Source organism: Haliotis rufescens, unplaced genomic scaffold (assembly GCF_023055435.1).
Source record: "Haliotis rufescens isolate VD_foot unplaced genomic scaffold, xgHalRufe1.0.p SCAF_1, whole genome shotgun sequence".
In the NCBI taxonomy this organism is placed as follows: domain Eukaryota; kingdom Metazoa; phylum Mollusca; class Gastropoda; order Lepetellida; family Haliotidae; genus Haliotis; species Haliotis rufescens.
In genome coordinates this window covers 71,387,540-71,415,169 of record NW_025963779.1, presented here as the reverse complement: position 1 = coordinate 71,415,169, position 27,630 = coordinate 71,387,540, and the positions used below count along the sequence as shown (strand labels likewise).

At 40.2% G+C, this 27,630-nt stretch overlaps 1 protein-coding gene across 6 annotated transcripts in view; it reads right to left on the bottom strand.

Moving 5' to 3' along the window:
• Positions 1 to 20,718, bottom strand: part of LOC124139699 (neural cell adhesion molecule L1-like protein) — a 28,244-nt gene extending 7,526 nt beyond the window's left edge. For 2 of the 6 annotated variants that reach the window (XM_046506970.2, XM_046506975.2), the window contains exons 1-11: positions 11,778 to 11,882; positions 8,971 to 9,075; positions 7,420 to 7,525; positions 7,086 to 7,282; positions 5,705 to 5,896; positions 4,672 to 4,806; positions 3,160 to 3,256; positions 2,434 to 2,621; positions 1,515 to 1,673; positions 923 to 1,066; positions 345 to 659 (exon numbers count right to left, since the gene is read on the bottom strand). In XM_046506970.2, coding sequence (XP_046362926.2) covers positions 345 to 659; positions 923 to 1,066; positions 1,515 to 1,673; positions 2,434 to 2,621; positions 3,160 to 3,256; positions 4,672 to 4,806; positions 5,705 to 5,896; positions 7,086 to 7,282; positions 7,420 to 7,525; positions 8,971 to 9,075; positions 11,778 to 11,790 — 1,651 coding nt within the window. In that variant the 5' untranslated portion in view covers positions 11,791 to 11,882. Of the gene's footprint in view, positions 1 to 344; positions 660 to 922; positions 1,067 to 1,514; positions 1,674 to 2,433; positions 2,622 to 3,159; positions 3,257 to 4,671; positions 4,807 to 5,704; positions 5,897 to 7,085; positions 7,283 to 7,419; positions 7,526 to 8,970; positions 9,076 to 11,717; positions 11,884 to 12,184; positions 12,444 to 20,643 lie in introns of those variants that run through there. The other 4 variants (XM_046506973.2, XM_046506974.2, XM_046506972.2 and 1 more) reach the window with 4 other exon arrangements.
• Positions 20,719 to 27,630: the final 6,912 nt, after the last annotated feature.

Genomic DNA, 27,630 nt, shown 5'->3' with positions numbered 1-27,630 from the left:
GATTTCTTATGAAAATGAAAAGGGTTTTGTTGCTTTTATTATTATGGGTCTGCAGACTCAAGTCGTAGAAATATTAGAATAACATTTTTTTTAAATAGAGAAGATTCTTTTTCCGACACGGAGAAAAAACGTAGAAGAAGGTTTAAATTGGAAGAGAAGTAACCCTTTTATTATTTCAACACTTTTAACGATAGTTTCTTTTTCATTTTGACCACCGATCCAACGCTTTTGGAACAAATAATCCAGTTGTTAGAAAAAGACCCTAGTGTTAGGGTTCAACCATTCAGATTTAATGTTCAGCTTTGCCTACTATTTAAAAGAAAGAAACAGCAAGAATCACAAACCTATCCCATCCTCTAGGACGACGTCAATGGATACACGGCGGGTTTCAAAGTTATGGAACAGCACTCTGCTGTAATTTCCTTCTATCTGGTCGTACTCCTCATCACTCAGATTTGTAGTGTTGATGTAGGTTTGTTTTGTGACGTCGTCGTAGATCACATGTGGCGGTAGTTCTGTGTAATACGTTTCATTCTTGAATTCCCATCTGTACCTGAGTGTCATCCCCGGGTCTGTGGTTCCCCGCACAGTGAGGTTCACCAGATCACCTTTCTTGATGCCCTGCTTAAGTGGAGGCTGTGTAGTCACGCTGATAGGCTCTAAAACATAATATATATTTTCCTTAAATTAAATCATCGCTTTACGAATCAAATGAACTGATCATGTGTTGGGGACAGTATCACATTGCCCCTCACAGAGAAAGATTTGCATATAAACCGTTATGTAGGACAGTGCTTAATCAAAGAAATCTTAATTATTCCGCAATCATGGTATTTATTCTTTTGCAATTGCTATAAATATAAACTCTTGTATCACCATCGGTGGTGATTTGATAATAAAGAATAGAACTGAATTGACTTACCTATGACATTGAGACAACCGTTTGCGAACTCGGAGCCCATCGAGTTGGCTACCCGACATTGAATGCACATAATGTCATCTGGCTTGGTTAGGTTTGTCACGGTGAGAACACGACCACGTTCGCTGAATTGGATCTTTCCGTTACCTGCGGAAAATGCAAAAATGTGTTTACTCAGCACTATACATGGACGAAGACTTTTCATATCCTTCATCTCAGTATTTCATTCTTTACTTTCATACTTTACATTGTCGTAAGTTTTGATACTGTCTGAATGCAAAAATAGGATCTCGTTCTATTGCAGAAAAATATATTATTTCAACATACTAGCATGATGTCACTCATCACCCATTTCACGTATGAATATTCTGCATGCATGCATACATATTTTTCATACGTATGTACTATCAACAACTATCAGCATTACGTAAAAAAGGGTGTCGTGGCCAAAAACTGCAATGACCTTACCCAATAATCTATATTTCGGAGTGTTAATGTTTCGCTTAGTACTTCCTAATTTTTAAAGTACAAGCTCGAACTCTGGAAGTGAAATACTCTTATGTGTGATAATCCAACAATAGAAAATAATCCGGACCTGGAGGATTGTTCATGTTGATCTCCACCCCATTCTTGTACCACACAGGGGCACTCGGCTCATTCTCCGCACGAGCCGAACGAGCCTTGCAGGTGAAGGTGGCATCTCGACCTTCGGGGATAGTCTGGTTGTTAATGCCCTGTACCCAGATAGGACCAGCTGCAACATGGTATATGATTATTGAATCTACAGCGCCCACCTCCACCTCAATCACCAATTACCCACAATCATGCCAGAATACATACACAGGAACGTCACCAACAACATCACCACCAACATCACTACCAACATCCCCTCAAACATCTTCTCCCACCACCAACATCTCCCCTAGCACCGTCACCAACACCTTCCCCCAACAGTCGCCCACTCTCCCTCCCTCCCTCCCCTGCATGAACATCCCCACTATCACTGCCACTAACAGCCTCTAAACCCCGCCATCATGGAACATCCTTCACAGATCTATAAGATCAATGTTGCAACAAACATCAGCATCCTACCCACAGCCACTAACCCCCCATCCTGGAACATCCTACATATATCGACCAGATAACTCCTGCAACAAACATCAGCATCCCACCCACAGCCACTAACCCCCCATCATGGAACATCCTACATATATCGATCACATAACTCCTGCAACACGCATCAGCATCCCACCAACAGCCACTAACCCCCCCATCCTGGAACATCCTACACAGATCTATCACACCTCTGCTGCATCAAATATCAACATCTCATCCACACGTACTAAACCCCACCATCCTGGAACATACTACACAGATCTTTTACACCACTGCTGCAGCCAGCATCAATACTCCATCCACAAGCAATATACTACCCAACTACCCCGAAACACACTACGATGACAATAAAGGCTACCAACACATGTTGTGTTGTGGAATAGCTCATGGCAACCTACATGTTACGTTCAGGAAGATGATGTCGTTGTCAGAAGTAGAGCTGTTCCCCTCGCATCTATAAATGCCTCCATCATCATCTGTTAGGTTAACAATCTGCAGTTTCATGTTGTTCTTGTCAAGTTTGTACTTCTTGTTGGTCGTGATGGGCCCTCTCCGCAGGTCATACCAATGGACAGACGGGATAGGGCTTCAGATACAGAAAATTGGCATAAAATACATTACACTTCTTCGTAAAATCACAGCCTGCAACACAGCTCTATTTCAGATCATAATTAGCACATGAACGACACAATCTTGTACAAATACATCAATGATGAAAGCAACTATGATGCATTTATCCCTATTCCTATTTCCTATTATCCCGATTTCGATGTCCACGTTATTGATGTTGCTTTACTTTTCATTTATATTATTATTATATAACATATTATTAGGTTAAACTAACTATTATCATGTAAATTTTATGATAAATGACAGATTTAAAAGATAAATAAAATGATAAAATGGAATCTATGGCTGTACAATTTGTACTTGATTGATGCAAGTGTCTCAAGTTTCCTGATGGCAATCTTATTTCTTTGGATTTCTATGGTTTCTCGAAAGTTTTATTAATCCTATCGTAATTCCTGATTTGGTGTGCTTCAAGAGCCTGTTCCACTCACTCTATGTTAATGTATGGAAACTACACCAGTCCTACAGAATGTTATGGAACTGTTGACACTTACTGTCCACTGAAAACACACTCCAGTTCTGCTTTTTGGCCTATGAGGAACTGGGGATCGGCGGTCTTAAACACATTTCTCGGAGGCACTTGGGGTTTAACTGAAATTATAAACCAAGATGGTTCAGAAACAGGTCATAAAGAAACAGATCCTCAAGAAGGGGAGCACAAAATGTGTGTTACCCCAAAGTTTACATAAACGTTATTAATGAGGAAGTCCAGCATTTCACATATTGTTTTGTCAGTCAACTAAATTTGCCTTCATTTCTAACAAATTGACCCGAACCTCTGAAGATATAGATGTAACTGTATCTATGATCAATACGTTTCGAACAAATGCCCCATGGGTCAGCGAATGAAGTATGTCATGTGGTATAGTGGTGTACAAAATTGAATAATCAAATGTTTTAACAGAATTGAATATGGTTCCTTTCTGCGATTTTAATAAGTCAAGCAAATTGTTTTAATTTTTGAGAATCCACATGGTATTAATTTCACTTGTCGAAAACCTTTCTGTGTACATAAAGAAAGTTCTTCCTTGATTTTGGTAAATCATTGAGACAAGGATTTGGTGTTACATCTGCTGGAGATAGCAATATATCTCTCTTTGTACGGAGTTTTATGATCTTTGGAATCCAGTACAAAAGAGTCTTCAGGCATTAGAGTCAAACCAAAAGTTGATGGTACTGATGAATGGTTGTGGCAGATTACTCCCTCAGTTAGCATACTGGGCTTATATGTGGCATTATTTTATATGTCACTTATACCAAGTTCCTTGATCAAACAATAAATGTAGGGATGCTTACATACAATGGTTATGTTATCTGAGGCCTTGTCAGTGGGAACAACTACAACCTTTTATGTAGGGCAGACATACTTAGGATAACAGCTGCCTGGGACAGAATGGGTTTATTCCAATTCTGTTTCCTCTTTTTCAGTTTGTGCATTTTACCAATGACATCACGCGCTGATTGAAGCAACCCTGAAGACAATTCAACAGGTTCCTGTTCTCTTTTGTCCCATTTATCGGCATATTCTTCGACAACATCCATAATAAGTTGTGATCTCCATTTGTAGGAGGCTACTCGCGATATTTTTGGTCCATATTTGATATAACTGACGAAGGTTGCTATTGTCAACACAAGCGAAGCCACCTGTGATTATATTTCCAACAGGTTGATAGCAGTATTGTGAGTCTTGGCAGCCACAAGTTGTGGAATTAACATGAAGAGCTGCCAAGTCCACGTTCTGCAACACGTTTCTATAATTGCATATGAATGCGTTTATCATTCACTATCAAATGAAAGAGAGGCAAGCTGAGGGTATAGTAATCTACCAGTAGTTGGTACCACTTATAAATATATCAAAACTCCATGCTTTACTGCAATATATGTACCTTTGTTTGTAATAGAGCAGCTTTGTCTGATATGTTATCAAATGTATTGTGAAATCTTACTAAATCGTATAAAACTGTTACACTGAATGGGCTGATTCAAATAGGTTCGCATATTCTCACCTGTTTCTGGTTTAACTGTCAGCTTCTTTGGGCTGCCAAGTTGGATATTATCGGGATTGTCATTGTACATGGCGCACTTGTAAATATCAACATCAGTCTGGTCTTCCACTTCCAAGAAGACAAAATGCAGGGTTCCTTTGAATTAAAAATTTACGCTATTATTCATGCATATATATTGTAAATGATTAGGTGTGGAAGCTCTGAATTAGTGTGTCCTTAACGAAAGCTTTATAGAGCACACCGACCATAACATCCTGACATAATGCCTGTTGGTTATGATGGGGAGTCATGGTGGTTCTGTTAAAACATTGGGCTACAGCGGTTCTGCTTGCTCTACATGCTCTGCTGACTGTCTCCGTCACGAGGCTGTAATTTATCATTTAAGGGAGCTGAATGTCGTTTTAGTGATGATTTAAAACAACAGTTAGCTTCAAACTTAGGCGCTGCATTAAACAACTCCCCTCAGGTGGCGGTGGGGTAGCCTCGTTGTTAAAGCGTTCGCTCGTCACGCCGAAGGCACGGGTTCGATTCCCCGCATGGGTACATTGTGGGAAGCCCATTTCTGGTGTCCTCCGCCGTGATATATCTGGAATATTGCTAAAAGTGGCGTAAACCCATACTCACTCAATCCAAAGGCAGTATGTGTTACCACCTACGCCCAAAATAACGCAGAACGTAAGACCTTCTGTGATTACAAGGTTTTCTTACAACTCCCTGATGGTCACTTTTCGGGTGCTTGTGTATCGTCAGTATGTTGCATTATGTACCAATATATATGTCCTTTAGCTGTACCAGTATCAGCTGGTGGTGGTCCAGAGTTGGACCCATTGTGATCCTTGGTCGGTCTGCACTATGCACGTGCTTGTGGGTTTCATCAAAGTTGTACGAACAAAGTCCCATTGGGCCTTCTTCCCAAACAAACACAAACATATCCGAACTATTGCTGTAAACACACTACACCACACTACAAATAACCCCCAAGTCTACATGATAACAACAACATACATCAAGAATCAGCAAGATGCAGTGATACCTTTATCGTCAATATAGATTCTTTTGCTTTCTTTAACTTGTTCCTGGGTGCCATCTGTTCCTTGTCGGAACCACATGAAGCGTGCTGGAGGAACGCTCTCTGGAACATCCCCACACTCGAGGCTGGCATATTGCCCCTCCGACTTGATTATGGGTGTAGGTGGGGCGCCGCTGTCAGACCAACTTTCTAGAACTAGAAACAGCACCAGTATGGTGATGTCAAACACAGGCGATATTAAATGATGAGAAGGACCTTTATATCATTACTATAGGATTGTTTTGTGTATTGTTATTATTAAACAGATCTCCCAATTGTAATTGTGGACTATTCCAGTGTATTGAAAGGTGTAAACCCAAGAAGGTAGGGATACAGATGTTCAAGAGTCGAATATCAAAATATTTTCAAAAGTAATACAGCTTATATATCATATTGTGAATTCCAGAAAACACATAAATCATAAATAATATCTTCGGCTTTGAAGATATACCGTGGCTGCACTGATGTTTTAATGGGCATTGAAATATGTTTTCTAATGATGCTTTATAATTAAGTTGAAAGGGTAATAGCAGAGTGTAACATTGTTTCACCATAGATAGCCTTGAACATATACTGGTGGTATAAACAACTCTTTACAAAACCTGTGATGGGTGACTACACACCGACAGAATGAATACAGCCATAAGCAGTCACAGAAAATATACACGTGACTCTACACTGGCACAATAAACACATTCGTGGAAAGTGTTGGGCTTATGACTATGCACCGACAGACTTCACAGAACCATAAACATCCTTGGACATGTGACTTCACATTTGGACCAGTGAGGCTTCTCACTGTATTTGCAAACGCTTTGATTAAAAAACAGCATCAATAAAAGCCTAACTTCTCTCACGAAAGTTTCAACGATAAACCTGTTAACAGACAGGCATACTTAGACTGCATCCAACTGTTCCCACTATGAACTTGCTATTGATGCAGTTGATCGATGTGCTGCACTGAATTAACTTAAAGCTGAAACACAGTATTTTTTCAACCTGATAAGAGAAATTAGTCAGTAATTGTCAGTAAACAAACATTAAATTGTCCCACTATAATGTGGAGTTCCCCAGGGTTCTGCTTTTGGTCGCTATTTATTCTGTACAACAGTCAGTTCTAAAAAAACGGATAAATGAGTTTCCCCTGCCATACCTTTATAGCCCCATGAATCTCACAATAAATGCTATGATATTACATGATATTCCAAATCACTGGTATAAAGCCTTCAGTTCAGAAGGTTCAATAGGATGTTATAGTTTAGTTTTGGTACGTTCAAACATATCTAAAGTCGGAGGCATCAAAGTTGCAGGTAATGCACTACACAATCAAAGGGGAATAACTCACCGATTTGTGTTAGGGTTGTAACGGGTGACATGGCTAACGGGTTCACTTCCGAACCAACATTATTCTCCACTGCACACTGATACTCCCCCTGCTCTCTGTCTGTGAAGCTGGGTATAGTCAGGGTGCCGTTAGTGCTGTCTACTTTTATATACTCGTTTGTCGATCTAACCTCGTCTCCTTTGAAGTACCATTTGTATCTGTAAATAGACGGATTTAGAGGTCATATCGCAATACATTTTTGACAACCGTTGTTTCAATGCAAGATTATATAACGTAATAGCTCTCTTGTTATCTCTTACAAGCCATAGCCTGGGATAAGGGTTATTTTGCTCACGTGGGTCTGGGGTTTCCCTCTGCCGTGCAGGGGAGAACAACCTCCGATTCGTATTTGATGTAATCCTTCGTCTGGGCGTCCGGTTTAGTTATGTATGGTGGTATTCCTATGAAAATAGTAAATATAATAATGAAGAGAGGTAAAATAATAAACAGATGACCCTATACCTACACACGTGTCTGTCTACGCCAGTGTGTATAGTCACGTGTGTATGTATACACGTGTGTCTGACCCGTGAAGAGCCGGGGTAGAATAGGTCTTCAGCAACCCTTGCTTGCCGTAAAAGGCGACCATGCTTGTCGTAAGAGGCGACTAACGGGATCGGGTGGTCAGGCTCACTGACTTGGTTGATGCATGTCATTGTATCCCAATTGCGTGGATCAATGCTCATGCTATCAATCACTGCATTGTCTGGTCCGGACTCGATTATTTACAGACCGCCGCCAAATAGCTGGAATATGGCTGAGTACAGCGTTAAACAACAAACAAACAAACAACACCTGTGCCTGTTTACAACTGCGTGTCCGCCTTGACATGTGTGTCTGTCTACCTGTATGTCTGTCCACACTTTTTTGTCTGTTTTAGTTTTAGACTATATATCTTTCTACACCTACAGATATGTAGATGTAAACAGACAAACATGTGTAGACAGGCATACACTTATATACTGATGTTCAGGTGTAGACAGACATACAGGCGTAGACAAAGGTGAGAAGAATATCGAAATTTGACACACAAAATGTCTCTGTGTACAAGTATTTGCTAACGCCCGGTCACTCTCGTCCCTTCCAGCAGCTCTACGTTAATCAGACAGGTGGTGAGGTGGGCAAACACCCCCAGGACCATGTGGAGGGGGTTGCGGCCCTGCTTTGTCCGAAGTGTTTACTTCAGGGCCACATGGGTACATTCAGCAGTTTTTGTGTGACCTTCAAGTCACGACCTTCCCTCTCCCACAGCCTTGCGTGACACTGTACAATTCTGTACTAGAAAGTGTATATTTCAGATTCTAATCATTTTCATGACTTATTCTCATTACAATCCGCGGGGAACCGACTCCTTTTTTTTACCTTTTTTTATATCATTGTTTTTTGCTTTGTTGTTTTTATTTTGCGAGGTTTCTACCTCTTCCTTTAACCATTGCACAAGAAATGTGACTTTAAGATTGAGGTACGTGAGGCAGGGGCGGATCCAGGATTTTATAAATGGGGGGGGGAGGGGTTCCACTTGGGACATTTCTAACTTCAGGATGGGGGTTGTGGAGGTTCCATCCAAAAGCCTACACAAATAATCACAAATACTATATGTAACAACCAAATCAACATGTCATCATGGTAGGCAACGGGAATACAAAATGTCATCGGATGTTTAAAAAAGGGATCCGGATTCGCTATTGGGTGGGGGTGAGGAACTATTTCTGATTACATAAATAGGTATATGAGCAATGTTAACAGGAATGAACCCATGACGCTATACTTATCTACCACCTAACACTGCTATCGTTGATTCCGATATGTGGATACATTGCATTAATTACTGTGAAATTTATCTTACTCTGAGACGTAACTCTGGATATTGCGGCCAGCAAACAGACGAGGGTGAAGACGGGTGCCATTGTTACTCTTAGCCCCGCCAAGGGCAGTGTCCAACACAGGCAGTCTGTAAACAGTACATAGAAGTGAAACTTGAGTAACAAACATTATAAAAACATACATTATAGAATTCAAATTAAATTTAAATTTAGCAATTGTAATATTTAGATGTAGACTTGGCAGTGATCCGCGAAATGTTTCTATAGACAAGGGAAATCAGTGTATTGCCGATAGCGCACAATGCATTCATATGTGACAATGGCTTCAACAAATAGCTTGATTGAAAACAGTTACTACACCAGGAATAAAGTCAACAACCGCCTACTCTACAATTCAAAATGATAAAGTGTTATCATGATTTTATTCTGTATCAATTTTCCGTTAAAATAAAATTGTTGTTATTTACAAAGTGTCATACTCATACTGAAATACAGCAACGAAGGTTTTCAGACGGCCATGTATATCGCGTCTGGGTGTAGCGTCGTCACACGGACATTGTAAATGACAAGCAAGGAAACTACGAAATGTTCTTAAGCGTCCGAAAACTAATAACACGTCGATATATAATGCCATGTTGAAATCTCACAGTGGATTTCGACTCTTGATTAGTAACAAGTGACTGGAAACTTATGTCCAGGTGTGACAAGGTGAATGAGGATTCAAATTTATGTCCAGGTGTGACAAGGTGAATGAGGATTCAAACTTATGTCCAGGCATGACAAGGTGAATGAGGATTCAAACTTATGTCCAGGCATGACAAGGTGAATGAGGATTCAAACTTATGTCCAGGTATGACAAGGTGAATGAGGATTCAAACTTATGTCCAGGTATGACAAGGTGAAAGAGGATTCAAATTTATGTCCAGGTGTGACAAGGTGAATGAGGATTCAAATTTATGTCCAGGTGTGACAAGGTGAATGAGGATTCAAATTTATGTCCAGGTGTGACAAGGTGAATGAGGATTCAAACTTATGTCCAGGTATGACAAGGTGAATGAGGATTCAAACTTATATCCAGGTGTGACAAGGTGAATGAGGATTCAAACTTATGTCCAGGTATGACAAGGTGAATGAGGATTCAACTTTATGTCCAGGTATGACAAGGTGAATGAGGATTCAAACTTATGTCCAGGTATGACAAGGTGAATGAGGATTCAAACTTATGTCCTTGTATGACAAGGTGAATGAGGATTCAAACTTATATCCAGGTGTGACAAGGTGAATGAGGATTCAAACTTATGTCCAGGTATGACAAGGTGAATGAGGATTCAAACTTATGTCCAGGTATGACAAGGTGAATGAGGATTCAAACTTATGTCCAGGTATGACAAGGTGAATGAGGATTCAAACTTATGTCCAGGTATGACAAGGTGAATGAGGATTCAAACTTATGTCCAGGTATGACAAGGTGAATGAGGATTCAAACTTATGTCCAGGTATGACAAGGTGAATGAGGATTCAAACTTATGTCCAGGCATGACAAGGTGAATGAGGATTCAAACTTATGTCCAGGTATGACAAGGTGAATGAGGATTCAAACTTATGTCCAGGTATGACAAGGTGAATGAGGATTCAAACTTATGTCCAGGTATGACAAGGTGAATGAGGATTCAAACTTATGTCCAGGTATGACAAGGTGAATGAGGATTCAAACTCAGACAACATTATTGTACTGTTGCCATCAGGCCTCACTACCACATAACAATTTCTTTGTCTTCTGTCAGTTTACAGAACATTTTTTCCCAAATTCTACTATGAGTTTTCATAGTGTGTCAGTATATATAACATCTACAATATTGCATTAGACCAGTTTTATCTCTTTAAAGTACAATACATACTTACTGTAGCAGCTAAAATGTTCATTGTTTATAACAAGATCTGTTTAATTGGATATATTAATCCTAATATATTATGCAGGTCAGTATTATTCTGTATATGAATGTATTTCAGGCCAAAGGCCTATATATTGAATAAAACTGTCTGTCTGTCTGTTTGTATTGTAACAGTTCGTTGGAAAATGTATCCGTCGTCCCTGTCCACTGCTTCGTCTCGGGGATGGCAGGACCGACAACCATCTGGAGGGACATACCGCGGTATTGTACCAATGCTTTAGCTGGTAATGGTGGTATCCTACACGTTTATAAAAAATGAGGTCATATGTATACATTTAAAATTCAGTAGGCTGGGATATATGAAATATACAATCGGTTGTGTCTTACCTTTTTCAAAATGTATACATCTAGGTTTTTTAGGTACTAATATATCTACATAAAAAAGGAGACAGTTCATAGAATTTTAAACATGCAATATTGTTTGCCATGCAGTATTGATACGTGTGATACGACAACGTTGCATACAATGTATCAACCTTTCAATGGCATTGTACTACAATAAACCTACATGTATGTGCTTGCTGTTGCTCGGCCATTGTGTAGAAATAGCAGGTAACAGTCTAGACTGACAGTATGTGGTCCACTATTACACATGCCTCCCTTATGAAGCATTCTATAATACATAATATAGCGTATAACATTATGAGCAAATGTGCCAGGTAACAAAATGTTGTATTTGATGACACCAACACAGACAAACGTCATGTTACTATGTTTAGTACCAGAAAGACGCGCCTATATCGGGAAACCCGCAAACCCTTACATAACATAGCATGTCAGTCATGTCATGAGATGTGATCCGAACGTGGAACACTTACCTATGTACTGCAAGGAAATCAACTACAGGTAGCTCGTTTAAAGAGGTCTTTCTGCCATACCTGTCCTGCACATTCAACAGGCTATGAATAAGTCGCCCACTCAGTGGGTAAAGCGAAAGCGAAAATGCATGAGTGTGTACAGCATGGAGGCTGGCCTCACAGTGGGACAATAGGGACTGCTGGTTACGAGGGTTTTGAAACCAGATTAAAAGTGTCAATGCGTATTTTCAATTTAGGGCGTATCCGTGTTCGTTTATGTATGCTGGTGAAACGAATGTATCAACAATTGACAAAAATAATATTGATAATCACAAAACAAATGGTGTCAGTATTGTTTGAGTCTTTTGAGACGTTACATCCAAACCACAATATGTCTTAGGTAACCTGACAAAGATTTTGAATATGACTTAGCATACTATTTTTAAATGCCCGTGAGGTCATTTTCCAGGTATTAGAAACATACGCACCGTGTCCGTATACAGGAAGTGTATTCCGTTCTACAGATTAGAAGGCTTTGATATCAGCTGGCCGCATGGTAAAACCTCAAAGAGATGCGCTCCAGAAACTAAACTAAACGAAATGTCCAGATCACGCTAACCGAGTTACCTTTTTTGAATAATTTAGATTGAATCTATGCCGTTTAGCGAGTCATATTGTGCACACTGCCTGGCTAATGTACGGCGGATCAATGGACGGCCCTGACGTCACTTCTAACCCCGTGAACATAGTGTACGATTCAGGGGTCTTTCTTCTCCATATAATGGGATTTAATCTGTCTCTAAACAGGAAATAGTTTCTGAAGGACAAGCGTTATGGACACTTGGTACATTCTAAGTCAATCCTGGCAGGTAAATGTACAACATACCTGGATCTATTACTACGTTTGTTTTTTACCCCTAGGAGGACAAATGTGTGCAACTATGTTATGCATCGCTGAAAAATGTGTGTGGCCTAACTGTGTGTAAATCGAATCTTCACAATGGCGTTATAATGTCGGTGAATAACTGCTGCTGCTGTTTGGACATGAGGAGTAGGTGACGTTTCAGAAACACAATTTCATTCCAGTTGAATAAACTAAAAACCTTGAATGGATCAAAGTATAGCACCAAAAATCGAGCGTTTGGAATCCTTTGATCTTAATTTCTGTTTACTTTCATTGTTGGAAGGAACCATACCCAGAATGCACCGAGTCCTTTGGTTGAATGTGTACAGTTTCCTGCCCTGTCAGAGAATGTAACCCATCTAAATAACTAATGAAATACTACAACGACAAGCGTCTAGTGGTAAACATAACGCATTGACTGCATTTAAAACTTATAGTTTACTTATAAAGATAATATCAATGACAATAAGCAATGAACAATTTCTCATTTCGTAACGCTGATTTAAAACATTTTGTTTTAAAGCACACAGCCTCTGTTTTGGTTTCAATTAACTTATTTGGTAGTGATTATAGTGTACTAACACTATATGAATGTCCGCCTTTAGGATTAAAACATAACATTTACGCTGTGCCAAGACATATACTAGTAACAATACATGTTTTGAAAATGAAATGGTTTATTTGATTATTTTACAGTATATTTAATATTCATACATTAATCAATCAATCTTTATTCGCGAGGGAGTGGGCAATCGACACATATACAGTATATGGTCCACCGGACCCGTGAAGATCCGGGGTAGAATAGGTCTTCAGCAACCAATGCTTCCGTAAAAGGATCGATGCTCATGATGTCGATCACTGGATTGTCTGGCCCAGACTCGATTATTTACAGACCGCCGTCATGTAGCTGGAATATTGCTGAGTGCGGCGTCAAACAACAAACAAACAAACAAAATATGGCCCACCGCAACATCCATAGTTCAGTAGCTAGCACAATAACTTTGCATATTGCCTAAAGGACATACATGCTGATATTATGAATACTATTTCTTGCTTACTTGACATTAACTTATCACATTGGATCATACTGATTTCATTTTAAAACCCAACTAACTGTTAAAACCCCGTAAGTGCATACTTAAGAACCACTAGAAATTGTACAATGTTAGTCTTGCTCATATTAAATCCGTAGCATGAATTCAAGGGGGAAAATTGAACACTTTCTTCATCTTGAGTATTCCACGATTGGTAAAAGTGCAACTTCAAATTTCATTTGCAATTTTGTAACCCAGGTAATTATACCCCTTTCAGATCCATGTAATAATTCATTAAAATGTCCGCACACCGAGTGGTAACATTTAAGACTAATATTTAACACACCGTTAAATGCCAAAATATATCGTGGGTGTCTCCCAAGGTTTATTCAGACCACATGGAGTTGATATAGTTTCACCCCCTAAAAATCTTTACAAGCATAACCATGAACTGTCTCGATGTCTTCGTTCATATATCAGATATCAGAATACCCCACTAGTTTAAGAGAGGTGCCTACTACTGATGGCAAATTCTGTTTGTAATTGTCCCGAATAAAGATACTTCCGGGTCAGTGAAACAGGGCTATGTTTATGTATATTTGAATTGATGTAAGTGTTCCCACCAGTAATTGACTGCTTATCAGAAGAGTGAAACTAATAAAATCCTTTGGTTCACATTGTGGATGTATATATAGTACCTCATGTGACCTTGGTCATATATCAGCGAAAGGTTAATCAGCGAACCACATAAGAGTATGCTAAGACTCACGATGTCGTGGTGATAATATTATTTACTCATGATTCTAAAGATTGCTTTGGGGGAGTGTTGTGTCGTCAATTTAAAATCTGATCTGTATACTTTCTTTTGATAAGTCAGTTTATGTGTATGCTAACATACAGTCTATGAAACCATTTATTATACAAGGTCACTACTGAGGCTGCGAGTCGACCCGTTAGAAAAGTCTGCCGATGTGCGCCATAAGATTTACTTTTCTGATCGAAAGTGTAATTTGAATAAGTATTCCAAATCGAAATCAAAACGGGTTTGGGAAACAAGCTGGCGATCCCCCGAAACGAGGTAAATCATTAAGTTAGAGATTTGTAACTAAATGTTTACAAACATTTTATTATTTATAGCCAATCGGAGATGTAGTCCTTTGCAGACCTTTCTAACGGGTCGAACCGCATCCCGTAGTAGTGATGCATAATAAACGATGTAACCCTTAACGCAGCTATTGTCCAGAACTACCTAATGTGACGAGTGCATGAGCTCCAACAGATCCTTATAACCAGTGCTTTGTCCTTTGAGACTTGATTAAGGTCATTCGGGTAACTTTACATGGCCACTACACCAAACAACACTGGCAATCACTCACACAGCTAGGAGAGATGCTTCACAAATTTCCAAAAACATTAACAAACACAATCTTACGCAAGCAATTGAAGAACCATAGCTCCCAACGCAACCACAAAGTTGTCCGAGGCTGGTAACCGTAAAAAAGATGCTATTTCTATGAGGATTACAAAGCTGCCAGACCCGTGAAGTTCCGGGGTAGAATAGGTCTTCAGCAAACCATGCTTTCTGTAAGAGGCGACTATGTTTGTCGTAAGAAGCGACTAACTGGATCGGGTGGTCTGACTCGCTGACTTGGTTGATGCATCTCATCGATCCCAATTGCGTGGATCGATGCTTACGATGCCAATCACATTGTCTCGATTATTTACAGACCGCCGTCATATAGCTGGAATATTGCTGAGTGCGGCGTTAAACAAACAAACAAAAAAACAAAATCAAAGCTGCCATATGACTCTTTGCGTTAAGGTCTTTTTGGTCAGGGTTCGAATAGTCAAGGCCTCAGTAAAGCTCTCAAAACGATTTAGGATACAGATGTAGTATCAATAGTTGACACATCAGTTACAGACACAATGCCCTATTTTGACTTGTACCATATGTTCCCGCGTTTGTTCGAGTGAGCGCTTGTTTTTGCATGTGTTTGTTACGAGTCCCACCGGTGGAGCAGGATACACTCACCCTTTCACGAACACCTGGCATCATCAATATTTGTTAATGATTTATAAGTACATGCTAATGATACAGTGGGAATCGTAAAACGAACTCTGCTTTCAGCAAAGAGATTTTACGATTACTGAAAGGATTTTGTCGCTTTTATTTATGTGAGAAGAACGAAAGTGTTTCAATATGTGACCACGTCGTGCGCGACACGTGACTTGTGTCATCTGGAGAGCTGGCGACTGTTGGCACGTTCTGTACGTGACTTCCTGAACACTACATTTAGCGAGCACGTTCTGCCATTGAGCATCTCTGGCATGCCCCACACCCTCAGATGATCGAGAGGTGATTCAGGCTCTGAACGAATGGCGACTCATCCTGCGTGACATCATTAAGACACTGACGACCTCTATGCGAGTGCTTACAACGAGCTACGGACAGGTCATACATGTTGTAAGGGACACTCAAGAAGTGATTTTCATTACAACAGCGTCTGTATGAACAACTGACATGTGGACCCCTATAGCCATTTGTTCGCCCTGACATCATGGCCAAGCCCTAATGAAGATGTTGCCTGTTACTGAATATCTATTTTAGGACTAGATTCTAGGATCAACATTAGCATATAACCTGGATGTCAAACTAATGCTTATCCGAGAAATGCTCTTTCTGTTTAATCAATTCTGACGTCCTCAAAACGACAAGGAATAAAAAATATCTCTAATATATTAACGATATTCAGTAAAAGAAATAAGGAGCAGACCATTGTCATTCTGTCATTTTGATTTTGCGAATCAGCGTGCCTAGCTGTAAAACCCTTAGCTCCCTGTAGAGTACCCATGGTAGATACAAGGCTCAGTGTGACATTGTCAGAGAGATGGGACTGTGCCACATAGGGAAGGCTGAGGGACGAGTCCTGGGAGTCTGTGATGGTCACATCTCACTGGATGTCTTTGTTCGTTCGTTCGTTCTTTCGTTCGTTCGTTCGCTTGTCACTCAGAAATATCCTAACTTATCGAGTGTAGACCAGATGGGCCAAGGATTGATATTATGAGCAGCCATCCACTCCGTCGAGTACGATGACACGTTGTCAACCGAATCTCTGAGCCTTATCACCGATTCAATGAGTCGTCTTTAGACTACGCTTTGTCTTTGATGGAATCAAATAACTCCAATTTGGATTGAAAAGGAGCGAGATGCGAGATTTCGAACCTGAAAAAAATCCAGACTTGCTTCATTTTGGGCTTTTGCATTACAGAAAGAGCTATAGGCGGAAGGGAATATAATGGCTCAGGGATTGTGAGACAGGCGAAGTATCCTCGTAATGTCATGCTGATATGAATAGTCTCCTGAATGCTGCTGATATAACAGGAGAAGAAGTATCATCAGCTATGCATAATTTAAATTGGGTAAATCGGCAGGACAGAATGGAATTTTTCCTGAAACGGTGACATGTTGCAGCACTTTAATCATACCATACTAAAACTATAGTTTTAATAGGATTATGCACAACGGTGTATTTCCCTACGAGTGGGCAAAGGATATAATATACTAACCTCCAAAAGAAACGTCACCGTGGATAGATATATGGGAAACTTAGTTGTCCAAACACTGTAAACATACTTTGAGGCATATTAAAAAGATGAAACTTGGCAAATCTTATCATAAAGGTTAAAATTAAAGTGACAAATGTTCTTAAAGTGAAACACAACACTAGTCGCTGAGAAAATGGCATCACAAGTCAGTATCTCGTGTGTCCTCCATGTACATTGATGACTGCCGTGCAACGTAGATACATGGAATGGATGAGGCGGTTGATGAAGGCGATAGGCACTTGAGCTCACACTCTGAGGAGCCCCTGACGCAGTTCAGTTGCAGTTGTCGGCCTTGGTTGGACGTCATTCAGCCGACTTTGAATCTCGTCCGGGATCAATGGGATTTAAATCGGTACTGAGGGCAGGCCAATGCATGGTTCTGATGCCATTCTGCTGGAGGAAGTCTCCTGTTGCTCTCGGAGTGTGGGCACGGGCGTTATAATGCCGAAACTCGCGGTTGCGGCGACGTGGTCTCAAGACTTGATCAATGTACCGAGCTGCTGTGACACCATTGCCTCTCCCTGGATCGATGTTCTGGAAGACCATAGGGCCACCCATCTGTGCAAGACCAAGTCCACCTCACACCATGATGCTCGGACCACCCCACGAGTCTCTCTCAATAACACAGCATCCGAATAACTTTCCCCACGGCGTCGCCAGACACTCTCTGTGTGCAAGAAATGGGGGAACGGATGTGCATTTCAATTTGCACGGAACTCACGTTTATCGGGTTACCATGGCCGTTGCCGTGATGCGTTTGAGCGATCGGTCTTATTGTCATCTGCTTGGGGTTTTTTATCATCAAAATTCATTTTTCCGGACAAGGTAATGTTAAATTTTAGAACCTTTGACAAACATTACCCAGATATTTAAATGACAACTTTTCATGCAATATTACTTGGGGTGACGTTTCTTTTGCGGTTCAGTACTGATAGTTCTTCTGCATAAGAAAGATAATATAAATGATGTCAGTAATTGTAGAAGAAAAACGATGATGGATGTATTTGGAATGTTAATGACAACAATATTTAATGTATAACAATGACACAATTCCTGAAGCTCAGGCCGGATTTCGAAGCCGAACAGTACAATTGACAACATATTTACTTTACAGTGTTTAGAACAAACGTATCTCTCTAAACGTCGGGGTATTCAGTAAAGAAAAATGGAATACTCGGTCGTTTATTGGTGGTTTTGAAGGATCTCTGCTCCAAGATTCAGTGTGCTGTCAGGACATCAAAAACCTCTCTATCAGATTATTTTGAATCACTGAGCGGCGTTCGACAGGGATGTGAGTTGAGTGCCTTTCGGTTCACGATGTTTATCCTTGAATAACAGTCTATGACAGAAAGTAGTGATTTGCGAGGATTTTTTATTGGAGAGGAATTCATAGACATATTACTTTTACTATATGCAGATGATTTGTGTATATTTGATGAAACTGTGATAGGTCTGCACTGAAAAATTGATATTTTACCCATTTTTTGTAAAATGTAGGGATTTGAAATTAGCATGTCTAAAACCGAAATTTTGGAGTACAGATAAGGTGACTCTTCAAGGGGATGATGAACAAATGTTTTTGAATGATAAGCGTATTAATGTTAGTACTTACTATAGTCATCTGGGTATTCTGTCTTGGTCTAAATGCATTAATACCCACAAGATTAAAGCTTTGTTTGCCATTAAATAGAGGCAGTTTCACTTTGTAAATATGCCAGTTAACATTTTATTTAAATTGTTTGATGTTAAGGCCCATTGATTAAGCCCATCCTTCTTTATGGTGCGGATATCTGGGATTGCAAAGCTGTGGAAACCTTTCATACTTATTTATGTGTTGAATGATAAGCGTATTAATGTTAGTACTTACTATAGTCATCTGGGTATTCTGTCTTGGTCTAAATGCATTAATACCCACAAGATTAAAGCTTTGTTTGCCATTAAACAGAGGCAGTTTCACTTTGCAAATATGCCAGTTAACATTTATTTAAATTAGTTTGATTGATAAAGCCCATCCTTCTTTATGGTGCGGATATCTGGGGTTGCAAAGCTGTGGAAACTTTTCATACTTATTTATGTAAATTTGTTTTAAGAGTTAGTAAATATGTATCTAGCACAGCAATATTGGCTTAATGTGGAAGATACGGTTTGCCTTTCGATTATCATATAATGTGTGTTAAATACTGGTGTAAACCTTTCAGAATGAAGAATGAAAAATATCCCCGATTGTGTTATTTGTTACTGCTGGATGAATGCGGTAGAATTACTCATGCGAAATATTTATTCGACATATATGGATTTGGTTATATTTGGCACGAGCAGAATATTAGTAGCTGTCCAGGCAACGTTTGTTATAGTGTAACAAATAGTTCATTCAGATGAAAATTTAAGAGTCTTGTAAATTAAGGTATTATTCACACGTTAAGATAGTATTGGTTATGCAGTATTATATTACAGCTTTCAGAAATAGAGACCATCGACGTACGTGCATGTTAAGATTAAGTGAATTGCCTATACGGAGTAATCTGGGCAGAGGAGAAGATTGTTTATTCTCCAAGCTGTTGTCGGCTATGTAGCAATGGTTCTATTGAGGACGAATCATAAAGACAGAAATATATTCCTGTTATGTGTTATATCAATCCATGCGTTAATACCTTCAGCAATCTCTTTTATAGCAAAAATGACTGTATACTCAGAAATATAGCTAAGAATTTGAAGGAAGCCTATTAATACGTACAAAGACCTAATATTATACCTTAGTATTGTTTTCAATGTCAATTGCCTCAATAATGTGTTACTATGTATAAATGAAATGTACATGGGCCTATGCCTTACATACTCGTACATGAATTGGAAAAAACATCTTCGTCATATTTGCCATCATATTTCCCAGATATTAACATTACGCCCATGACATATGTAAATTATGTGGACAACGTCAACGAGAGCATAGAGCAATGAATACATACGGAAATACATAGACACGTTTCAATAAAAAAAAAATTCTGACTAATTACACTTGTGATTGCAGGTAAACGAATTCCGGAGTAACTGAATGTGAAACCGTCAAACACTGCAGAGACTGTCGTCATTAGATCATAAAGACTAATTAATTAAATAATGATTCACGTGTAAAAGGGGACACAGGTTTTCCAGTCAGTCGTATACGCCGCCGCAATGCGCTTTTGCAGAGTTGTGCCCCTTAGACGTCCCAGCTTCCTATGTTCGTGAGTTAGAACGTCAGCACGATACCCATGCACCTGGGTTTCAGAAAAGTTGTAACCACGCACCTTTTTTTCTGCTCCCGCATCAACTTGACACGACAGCTGAAAGCGTGGCCTTAAACCAAACTCAGGTCTGTCGGCTATATTGAGGTAAGGGAGACATCATCAGTAACACTTACCTGTACAGACAGAAGGGTTCTTGGTTGAATATTCGCCTATACAAGCATCATGTTATACTAATGCTTCCTTGTAAGAGACACCCAGTTTGTATAATTCTGTGTCCCTGCGTTCAAGTGGGAGAAGTAAAAGGTTTGAAAGTGCATTCACACTTCAAATGTTTCCTGCTGCTATTCAAAGCGAACGTGCATGTAACAAATATAGTCGTCAAAGGGAAAACAGGGTCGACCTGTCTTGTGTATTATTCAAGCGGTTACGTTTTACAACTCTGTAAAATAGACCAGGACACAAGAGGATTATACAGATAATACCATATAAAACAGATGTCTGTTGATTTATAGTTGCCGCTTCAAAATGTAGTAACTACATATTTATATCAGAACTTACGTGATACACGTCGGTGTACAATAACTAATGTGTCGGTGTACACTACCTTATGTGTCTGTGTACAATGCCTAATAGGTCTATGTACGTTAACTAATGTGTCTGTGTACAATTCCTGCTGTGTCTGTGTACAATACCTGCTGTGTCTGTGTACACTACCTGCTGTGTCTGTGTACAATACCTGCTGTTTCTGTGTACACTACCTGCTGTGTCTGTGTACACTACCTGCTGTGTCTGTGTACAATACCTGCTGTGTCTGTGTACACTACCTGCTGTGTCTGTGTACACTACCTGCTGTTTCTGTGTACACTACCTGCTGTGTCTGGGTACAATTCCTGCTGTGTCTGTGTACACTACCTGCTGTGTCTGTGTACACTACCTGCTGTGTCTGTGTACAATACCTGCTGTTTCTGTGTACACTACCTGATGTGTCTGTGTACAATACTTGCTGTGTCCGTGTACAATACCTGCTGTGTATGTGTACAATACCTGCTGTGTCTGTGTACAATACCTGCTTTGTCTGTGTACAATACCTGCTGTGTCTGTGTACACTACCTGCTGTGTCTGGGTATAATATCTGCTGTGTCTGGGTATAATACCTGCTGTGTCTGGGTATTATTCCTGCTGTGTCTGGGTATAATACCTGTTGTGTCTGTGTACCCTACCTACTGTGTATGTGTACACTACCTGCTGTGTCTGTGTACACTACCTGCTGTCTGTGTACACTACCTGCTGTGTCTGTGTACACTACCTGCTGTGTATGTGTACACTACCTGCTGTGTCTGGGTATAATACCTGCTGTGTCCGTGTAAACTACCTGCTGTGTCTGTGTACACTACCTGCTGTGTCTGTGTACACTACCTGCTGTGTCTGTGTACAATACCTGCTGTGTATGTGTACAATTCCTGCTGTGTCGGTGTACAATACCTCCTGTGTCTGGGTATAATACCTGCTGTGTCGGTGTACAATACCTGCTATGTCTGTGTACAATTCCTGCTGTGTCGGTGTACAATACCTGCTGTTTCTGTGTACAATACCTGCTGTGTCTGAGTATAATACCTGCTGTGTCTGTGTACAATTCCTGCTGTGTCTGTGTACAATACCTGCTGTGTCTGTGTACAATACCTGCTGTGTCTGTGTACAATACCTGCTGTATCTGTGTACAATTCCTGCTGTGTCTGTGTACACTACCTGCTGTGTCTGGGTATAATACCTGCTGTGTCTGGGTATAATACCTGCTGTGTCTGTGTACAATTCCTGCTGTGTCTGTGTACAATACCTGCTGTGTCTGGGTATAATACCTGATGTGTCTGTGTACACTACCGGCTGTGTCTGTGTACAATACCTGATGTGTCTGTGTACAATACCTCCTGTGTCTGGGTATAATACCTGATGTGTCTGTGTACAATACCTGATGTGTCTGTGTACAATACCTGATGTGTCTGTGTACAATACCTGCTGTGTCTGTGTACACTACCTGATGTGTCTGTGTACAATACCTGCTGTTTCTGTGTACAATACCTGCTGTGTCTGTGTACACTACCTGCTGTGTCTGTGTACAATACCTGCTGTGTCTGGGTACACTACCTGCTGTGTCTGGGTATAATACCTGCTGTGTCTGGGTATAATACCTGCTGTGTCTGTGTACAATTCCTGCTGTGTCTGTGTACAATTCCTGCTGTGTCTGGGTATAATACCTGCTGTGTCTGTGTACACTACCTGCTGTGTCTGGGTATAATACCTGCTGTGTCTGTGTACAATACCTGCTGTGTCTGTGTACAATTCCTGCTGTGTCTGTGTACACTACCTGCTGTGTCTGTGTACAATTCCTGCTGTGTCTGTGTACACTACCTGCTGTGTCGGTGTACAATACCTGCTGTGTCTGTGTACAATTCCTGCTGTGTCTGGGTACAATTCCTGCTGTGTCTGTGTACACTACCTGATGTGTCTCTGTACAATACCTGCTGTGTCTGTGTACAATACCTGCTGTGTCTGTGTACACTACCTGCTGTATCTGTGTACAATTCCTGCTGTGTCTGTGTACACTACCTGCTGTGTCTGTGTACAATTCCTGCTGTGTCTGTGTACACTACCTGCTGTGTCTGGGTATAATACCTGCTGTGTCCGTGTACAATTCCTGCTGTGTCTGTGTACAATTCCTGCTGTGTCTGTGTACAATTCCTGCTGTGTCTGGGTATAATACCTGCTGTGTCTGTGTACACTACCTGCTGTGTCTGGGTATAATACCTGCTGTGTCTGTGTACAATACCTGCTGTGTCTGTGTACAATTCCTGCTGTGTCTGTGTACACTACCTGCTGTGTCTGTGTACAATTCCTGCTGTGTCTGTGTACACTACCTGCTGTGTCTGTGTACAATACCTGCTGTGTCTGTGTACAATTCCTACTGTGTCTGGGTACAATTCCTGCTGTGTCTGTGTACACTACCTGATGTGTCTGCGTACAATACCTGCTGTGTCTGTGTACAATACCTGCTGTGTCTGTGTACACTACCTGATGTGTCTGTGTACAATACCTGCTGTGTCTGTGTACAATACCTGCTGTGTCTGTGTACAATACATGCTGTGTCTGTGTACAATACCTGCTGTGTCTGAGTATTATTCCTGCTGTGTCTGTGTACACTACCTGCTGTGTCTGTGTACAATACCTGCTGTGTCTGTGTACACTACCTGCTGTGTCTGGGTATAATACCTGCTGTGTCTGTGTAAACTACCTGCTGTGTCTGTGTACAATACCTGCTGTGTATGTGTACAATTCCTGCTGTGTCGGTGTACACTACCTGCTGTGTCTGGGTATAATACCTGCAGAAACATATGATAACGAGTTCGAATCTCAGATTTTCCTGATTTTGTGTCTAGGTGTGTCGGCATTATATATGTGCTTGTGGGTTTCACCGAACTGGTAAACGTATTCGCTTTACTCCCGCATCAAGCTGACACGCCGTGATATATACTTGTCAGCGTCGCGACAAACCAACTATTTCAAGACCTAACGTATTCTGATCATCTTTGGGAGCTTTACCGTAGCTATAGGTCCATTTATAATCTTACCTTTGTATTACCCTCAAAGCACTCAAAGCGTAAATACGAGTATCAAATAGATGCATCATGAAACGTCCTGAGATGAAATGAATGAAGACGCTTCACCTGTGATGTTCATCCTAAAATCTGTATTTCAGTGTAGTGGTGTCATTTTTTTTCTTGCCATGTGTGAATTGCAGAAGGAAATATTTCCGCCTTTTCATCCTCTTAATACAGACACATAATTCCTACATTCCTCAGAGAACTCCACGTTTATGGCAAAATAAAGGTTTTAATATTGAATGACTAGTTACACAGTTATGACTTTGCAACTGCAGTTTCATAGTCTGTCTCACAGTCCCTGAACCATATTATTTTCCCTCCCAGCCCTTACTGTAATGCTGTAGCCATAAATGAAGCAAGGCTAGATTTTCCTCAGGTTCGGGATCTCACCTCACTGGGGCTCCTTTTAAATTTCAATGGCGATGTTTGTTTCTTTCAAAATTATACATTTGCAGAGACTTTGCGTTAGTGTAGGAGTTTCATGTCATCCCCGAAGTCATGTGTTAGTCACTCAATCACCACTATTTCCCCAACAGATGGCTAAAGTTTGAATTAGTATTATGATATTATTCAGTTCTGAGGCGTGTTGAGTTTCCTCAGTGACGAATTCGAGGACGTTAACGACACTACTGTAAATGGCAATACTCATACAGTGTGTATCACAGGAAATGATACGATGTGTTTGTAAAACCACGGGGAAAACAATCTTTAATCCCCGAGAACAAGATAAGATAAGTTGTGTACCAACCCTGTTCTTAGGCTTTGTTAGTTCACTCCTGCATATAATTATTTTTTGGGGGAGAAAACCATGTACCGTTTGTGTCAGATATTGTTTGAAAAATAAAACAAAATATATAGATATAATGTGAGAGGTGGGAAATTTAGCTACGAATACAGAAGACTCACAGTAAACAATAACAAACTCCTCGAAATGAACGGGTAGATAGAGAGAGGGGTAATTTAATAATCATGGCAACAACTGTCTCTTAAACATTTTAAAAAGCGTTGCGGTAAGCAATTTTTTTTAAACGTTTTAATTCAAATGTCCATTATTGTTTAGTAGTAGTAGTAGTAGTAGTAGTAGTAGTAGTAGTAGTAGTAGTAGTAAACATTTTATAAAGCGTTGCGGTAAGCAATTTTTTTGTAAAACGTTTGAATTCAAATGTCCATTGTTGTTTAGTAGTGGTAGTAGTAGTAGTAGTAGTAGTAGTAGTAGTAGTAGTAGTAGTAGTAGATCGCGGAGAAATCATGAGCTCAAGTAGGCCCTGTCCTACTTCTTTCATTTCCATCTCATGAAATTATCACACACTATCTATACACCAACTATCTTCATAACTCACCAGCAGTGCAAAACAGGTTTCTTTCAAAACAGATAAAATCGGATACATAACCGCTGTTTCACAAACATTCTGAGGGTGTATTGAAATGAGAACTTCTTGAGCCTAAAAGGGACAGAAATAACCTAATGTAATATAATGTCACTACATTTTCATGTCACGCTTAATGGGAGCGTCATCGTTGACAATTATGATGAGTTGCCTTGCCACCATTTTAAAAGCAACACAAAAAAGACACAACATGCTATTCAAAGTCCACAATTCCTGTTCATGGAGCGAATGAATTACCATAACAAACACCGGGCAATCAACGTGGGCTCACATCCAACAACGCTCGTTTGTCACAAAAATCATGGCTACAAACGCAAGTTCAGGATTCGAAATTTTGAAACACATCTGTTGCCTTTTGCTATTCCCGCTCTGTCGTGGCCAAGTTTGGTTAATTTCCTCTTCATAGTCATCTGGGAGTGTACATTACAGCCGACATTAGTGAATATCTAAATCCCTTTCTAAACCTCTTTCCTAGATAAAAACGGGTTATGAACAAAATGTGCAACTTTATCCATAACAACTTGTGGTTTATTCATGTAGCGATGTTTCTGTGTAGAATGAAACACCATTCCAGCTTCATAACAGTGTAAGAATCTACATGGAGACGTCGCTAAATGCAGAAAACCAGAAGTTATCCACTAAGTTGTTGTTTTTTTATTTACTCAACAACTTCTAGAAAACAATCAATCATTCAAATAAATCTCATTTTGTACATTGTATAGCCTCGGACACTGAGGAAAGTCAGATTGAAACAATTGGTTCTTCCCTCCTGTCTACTGTTAATTGAGTCTGAACAAGACAATCCAGTGACTGACGTCATGAGCATCGATCCACGCAATTGGGATACGATGACATGCACCAACCAAGTCAGCCACCCTGACCACCCGATCCCATTAGTCGCCTCTTTCGACCGGGATCTTCATGGTGTGATTAGTGAGTGAGCTGGATAGATCAACACTATCAGCAATATTTAAGCAATATGATTTTGGGGGACATTAGACAGGAGCTTCATACATTGTACCTATCTGGGGAACTACGCCTGGGGTTTCAGACAAGAACAGAAGTCATTTCAAGTCAAACCAAATGTGTGTGAATGAGCATATGTAACCCTGTGTCATTTCCAGCATTGGAGTTGGTGAGATTTATACAACATTTAGCATTATTTCATTCTTATGTGGGCAGGGTACACCAGAATGGATTTCACATATTGTATCTATGTTGAGAAGTGGCCCATGCCCTCACTAGCCCTATCCTCCTCCTAAACTTTACTGGAGCCTACATAAACAAGGAACACCTCCTTTCTTAAAACATCACCCAGAGGTGAAAACATTTAATCTGTCATTGACTTGAAATAGCCAAAAGAGGCCTTGGATGTCACTACTTGTTTTGCTGTTGATATTGGTCTAAATGAGAGGAAACTTAAGTGGAATTGGGTTTTTTTTACTACTTTCGTGATAGATTTACTACAAAGGATGTGATTGTCACACTAGAAACCTGACTGAAAATTGATAGGATAACCAAGTACAGTGTAATTCACAATCTGAAACTTTTCTTTCAGGACAACCATACAAAGGAGCTTTGGTGTTGAGTGAGTGAATATATTTTTTCACTGCAAAAATCTAGCTATAAGTGCATCTTGTATACATCAAGTCTGTGCCAGGGCAAACCAGTTGAAAGCATGAACAATAACCAAGGGGCATGGACGAAACACAATCAACCAAGTCACTCATTATAGTTTGTCTGTTGTTTCATGCTATATGTTCCAGCACTATGACTGTGGCCTGTGAAAAATCTAGTTTGGACAAACCAGTGACTGATATTATGAGCAACGCCTCTAGTCCCATAAGTAACGCAAACAATGTATACTGCAGTCAGCACAAAAGCAGCATGTTCACGGGGCTAAATAAAGCTGTGGTTGATTTGTGTGTAAGCAATGAAGCCTTGCAGGTATAGAGGGTGAGGAAGTAACAAACTTACATGATACACACTCAACCAGGTCCCATATATTGTGTCCAGCCAATCATCCCAATGACAAGCACAGTATACTGGGGACATATCATATACCCCAGAATACCACATGGATGTTACATGTTGATGATCCTTAACTGAATGAATT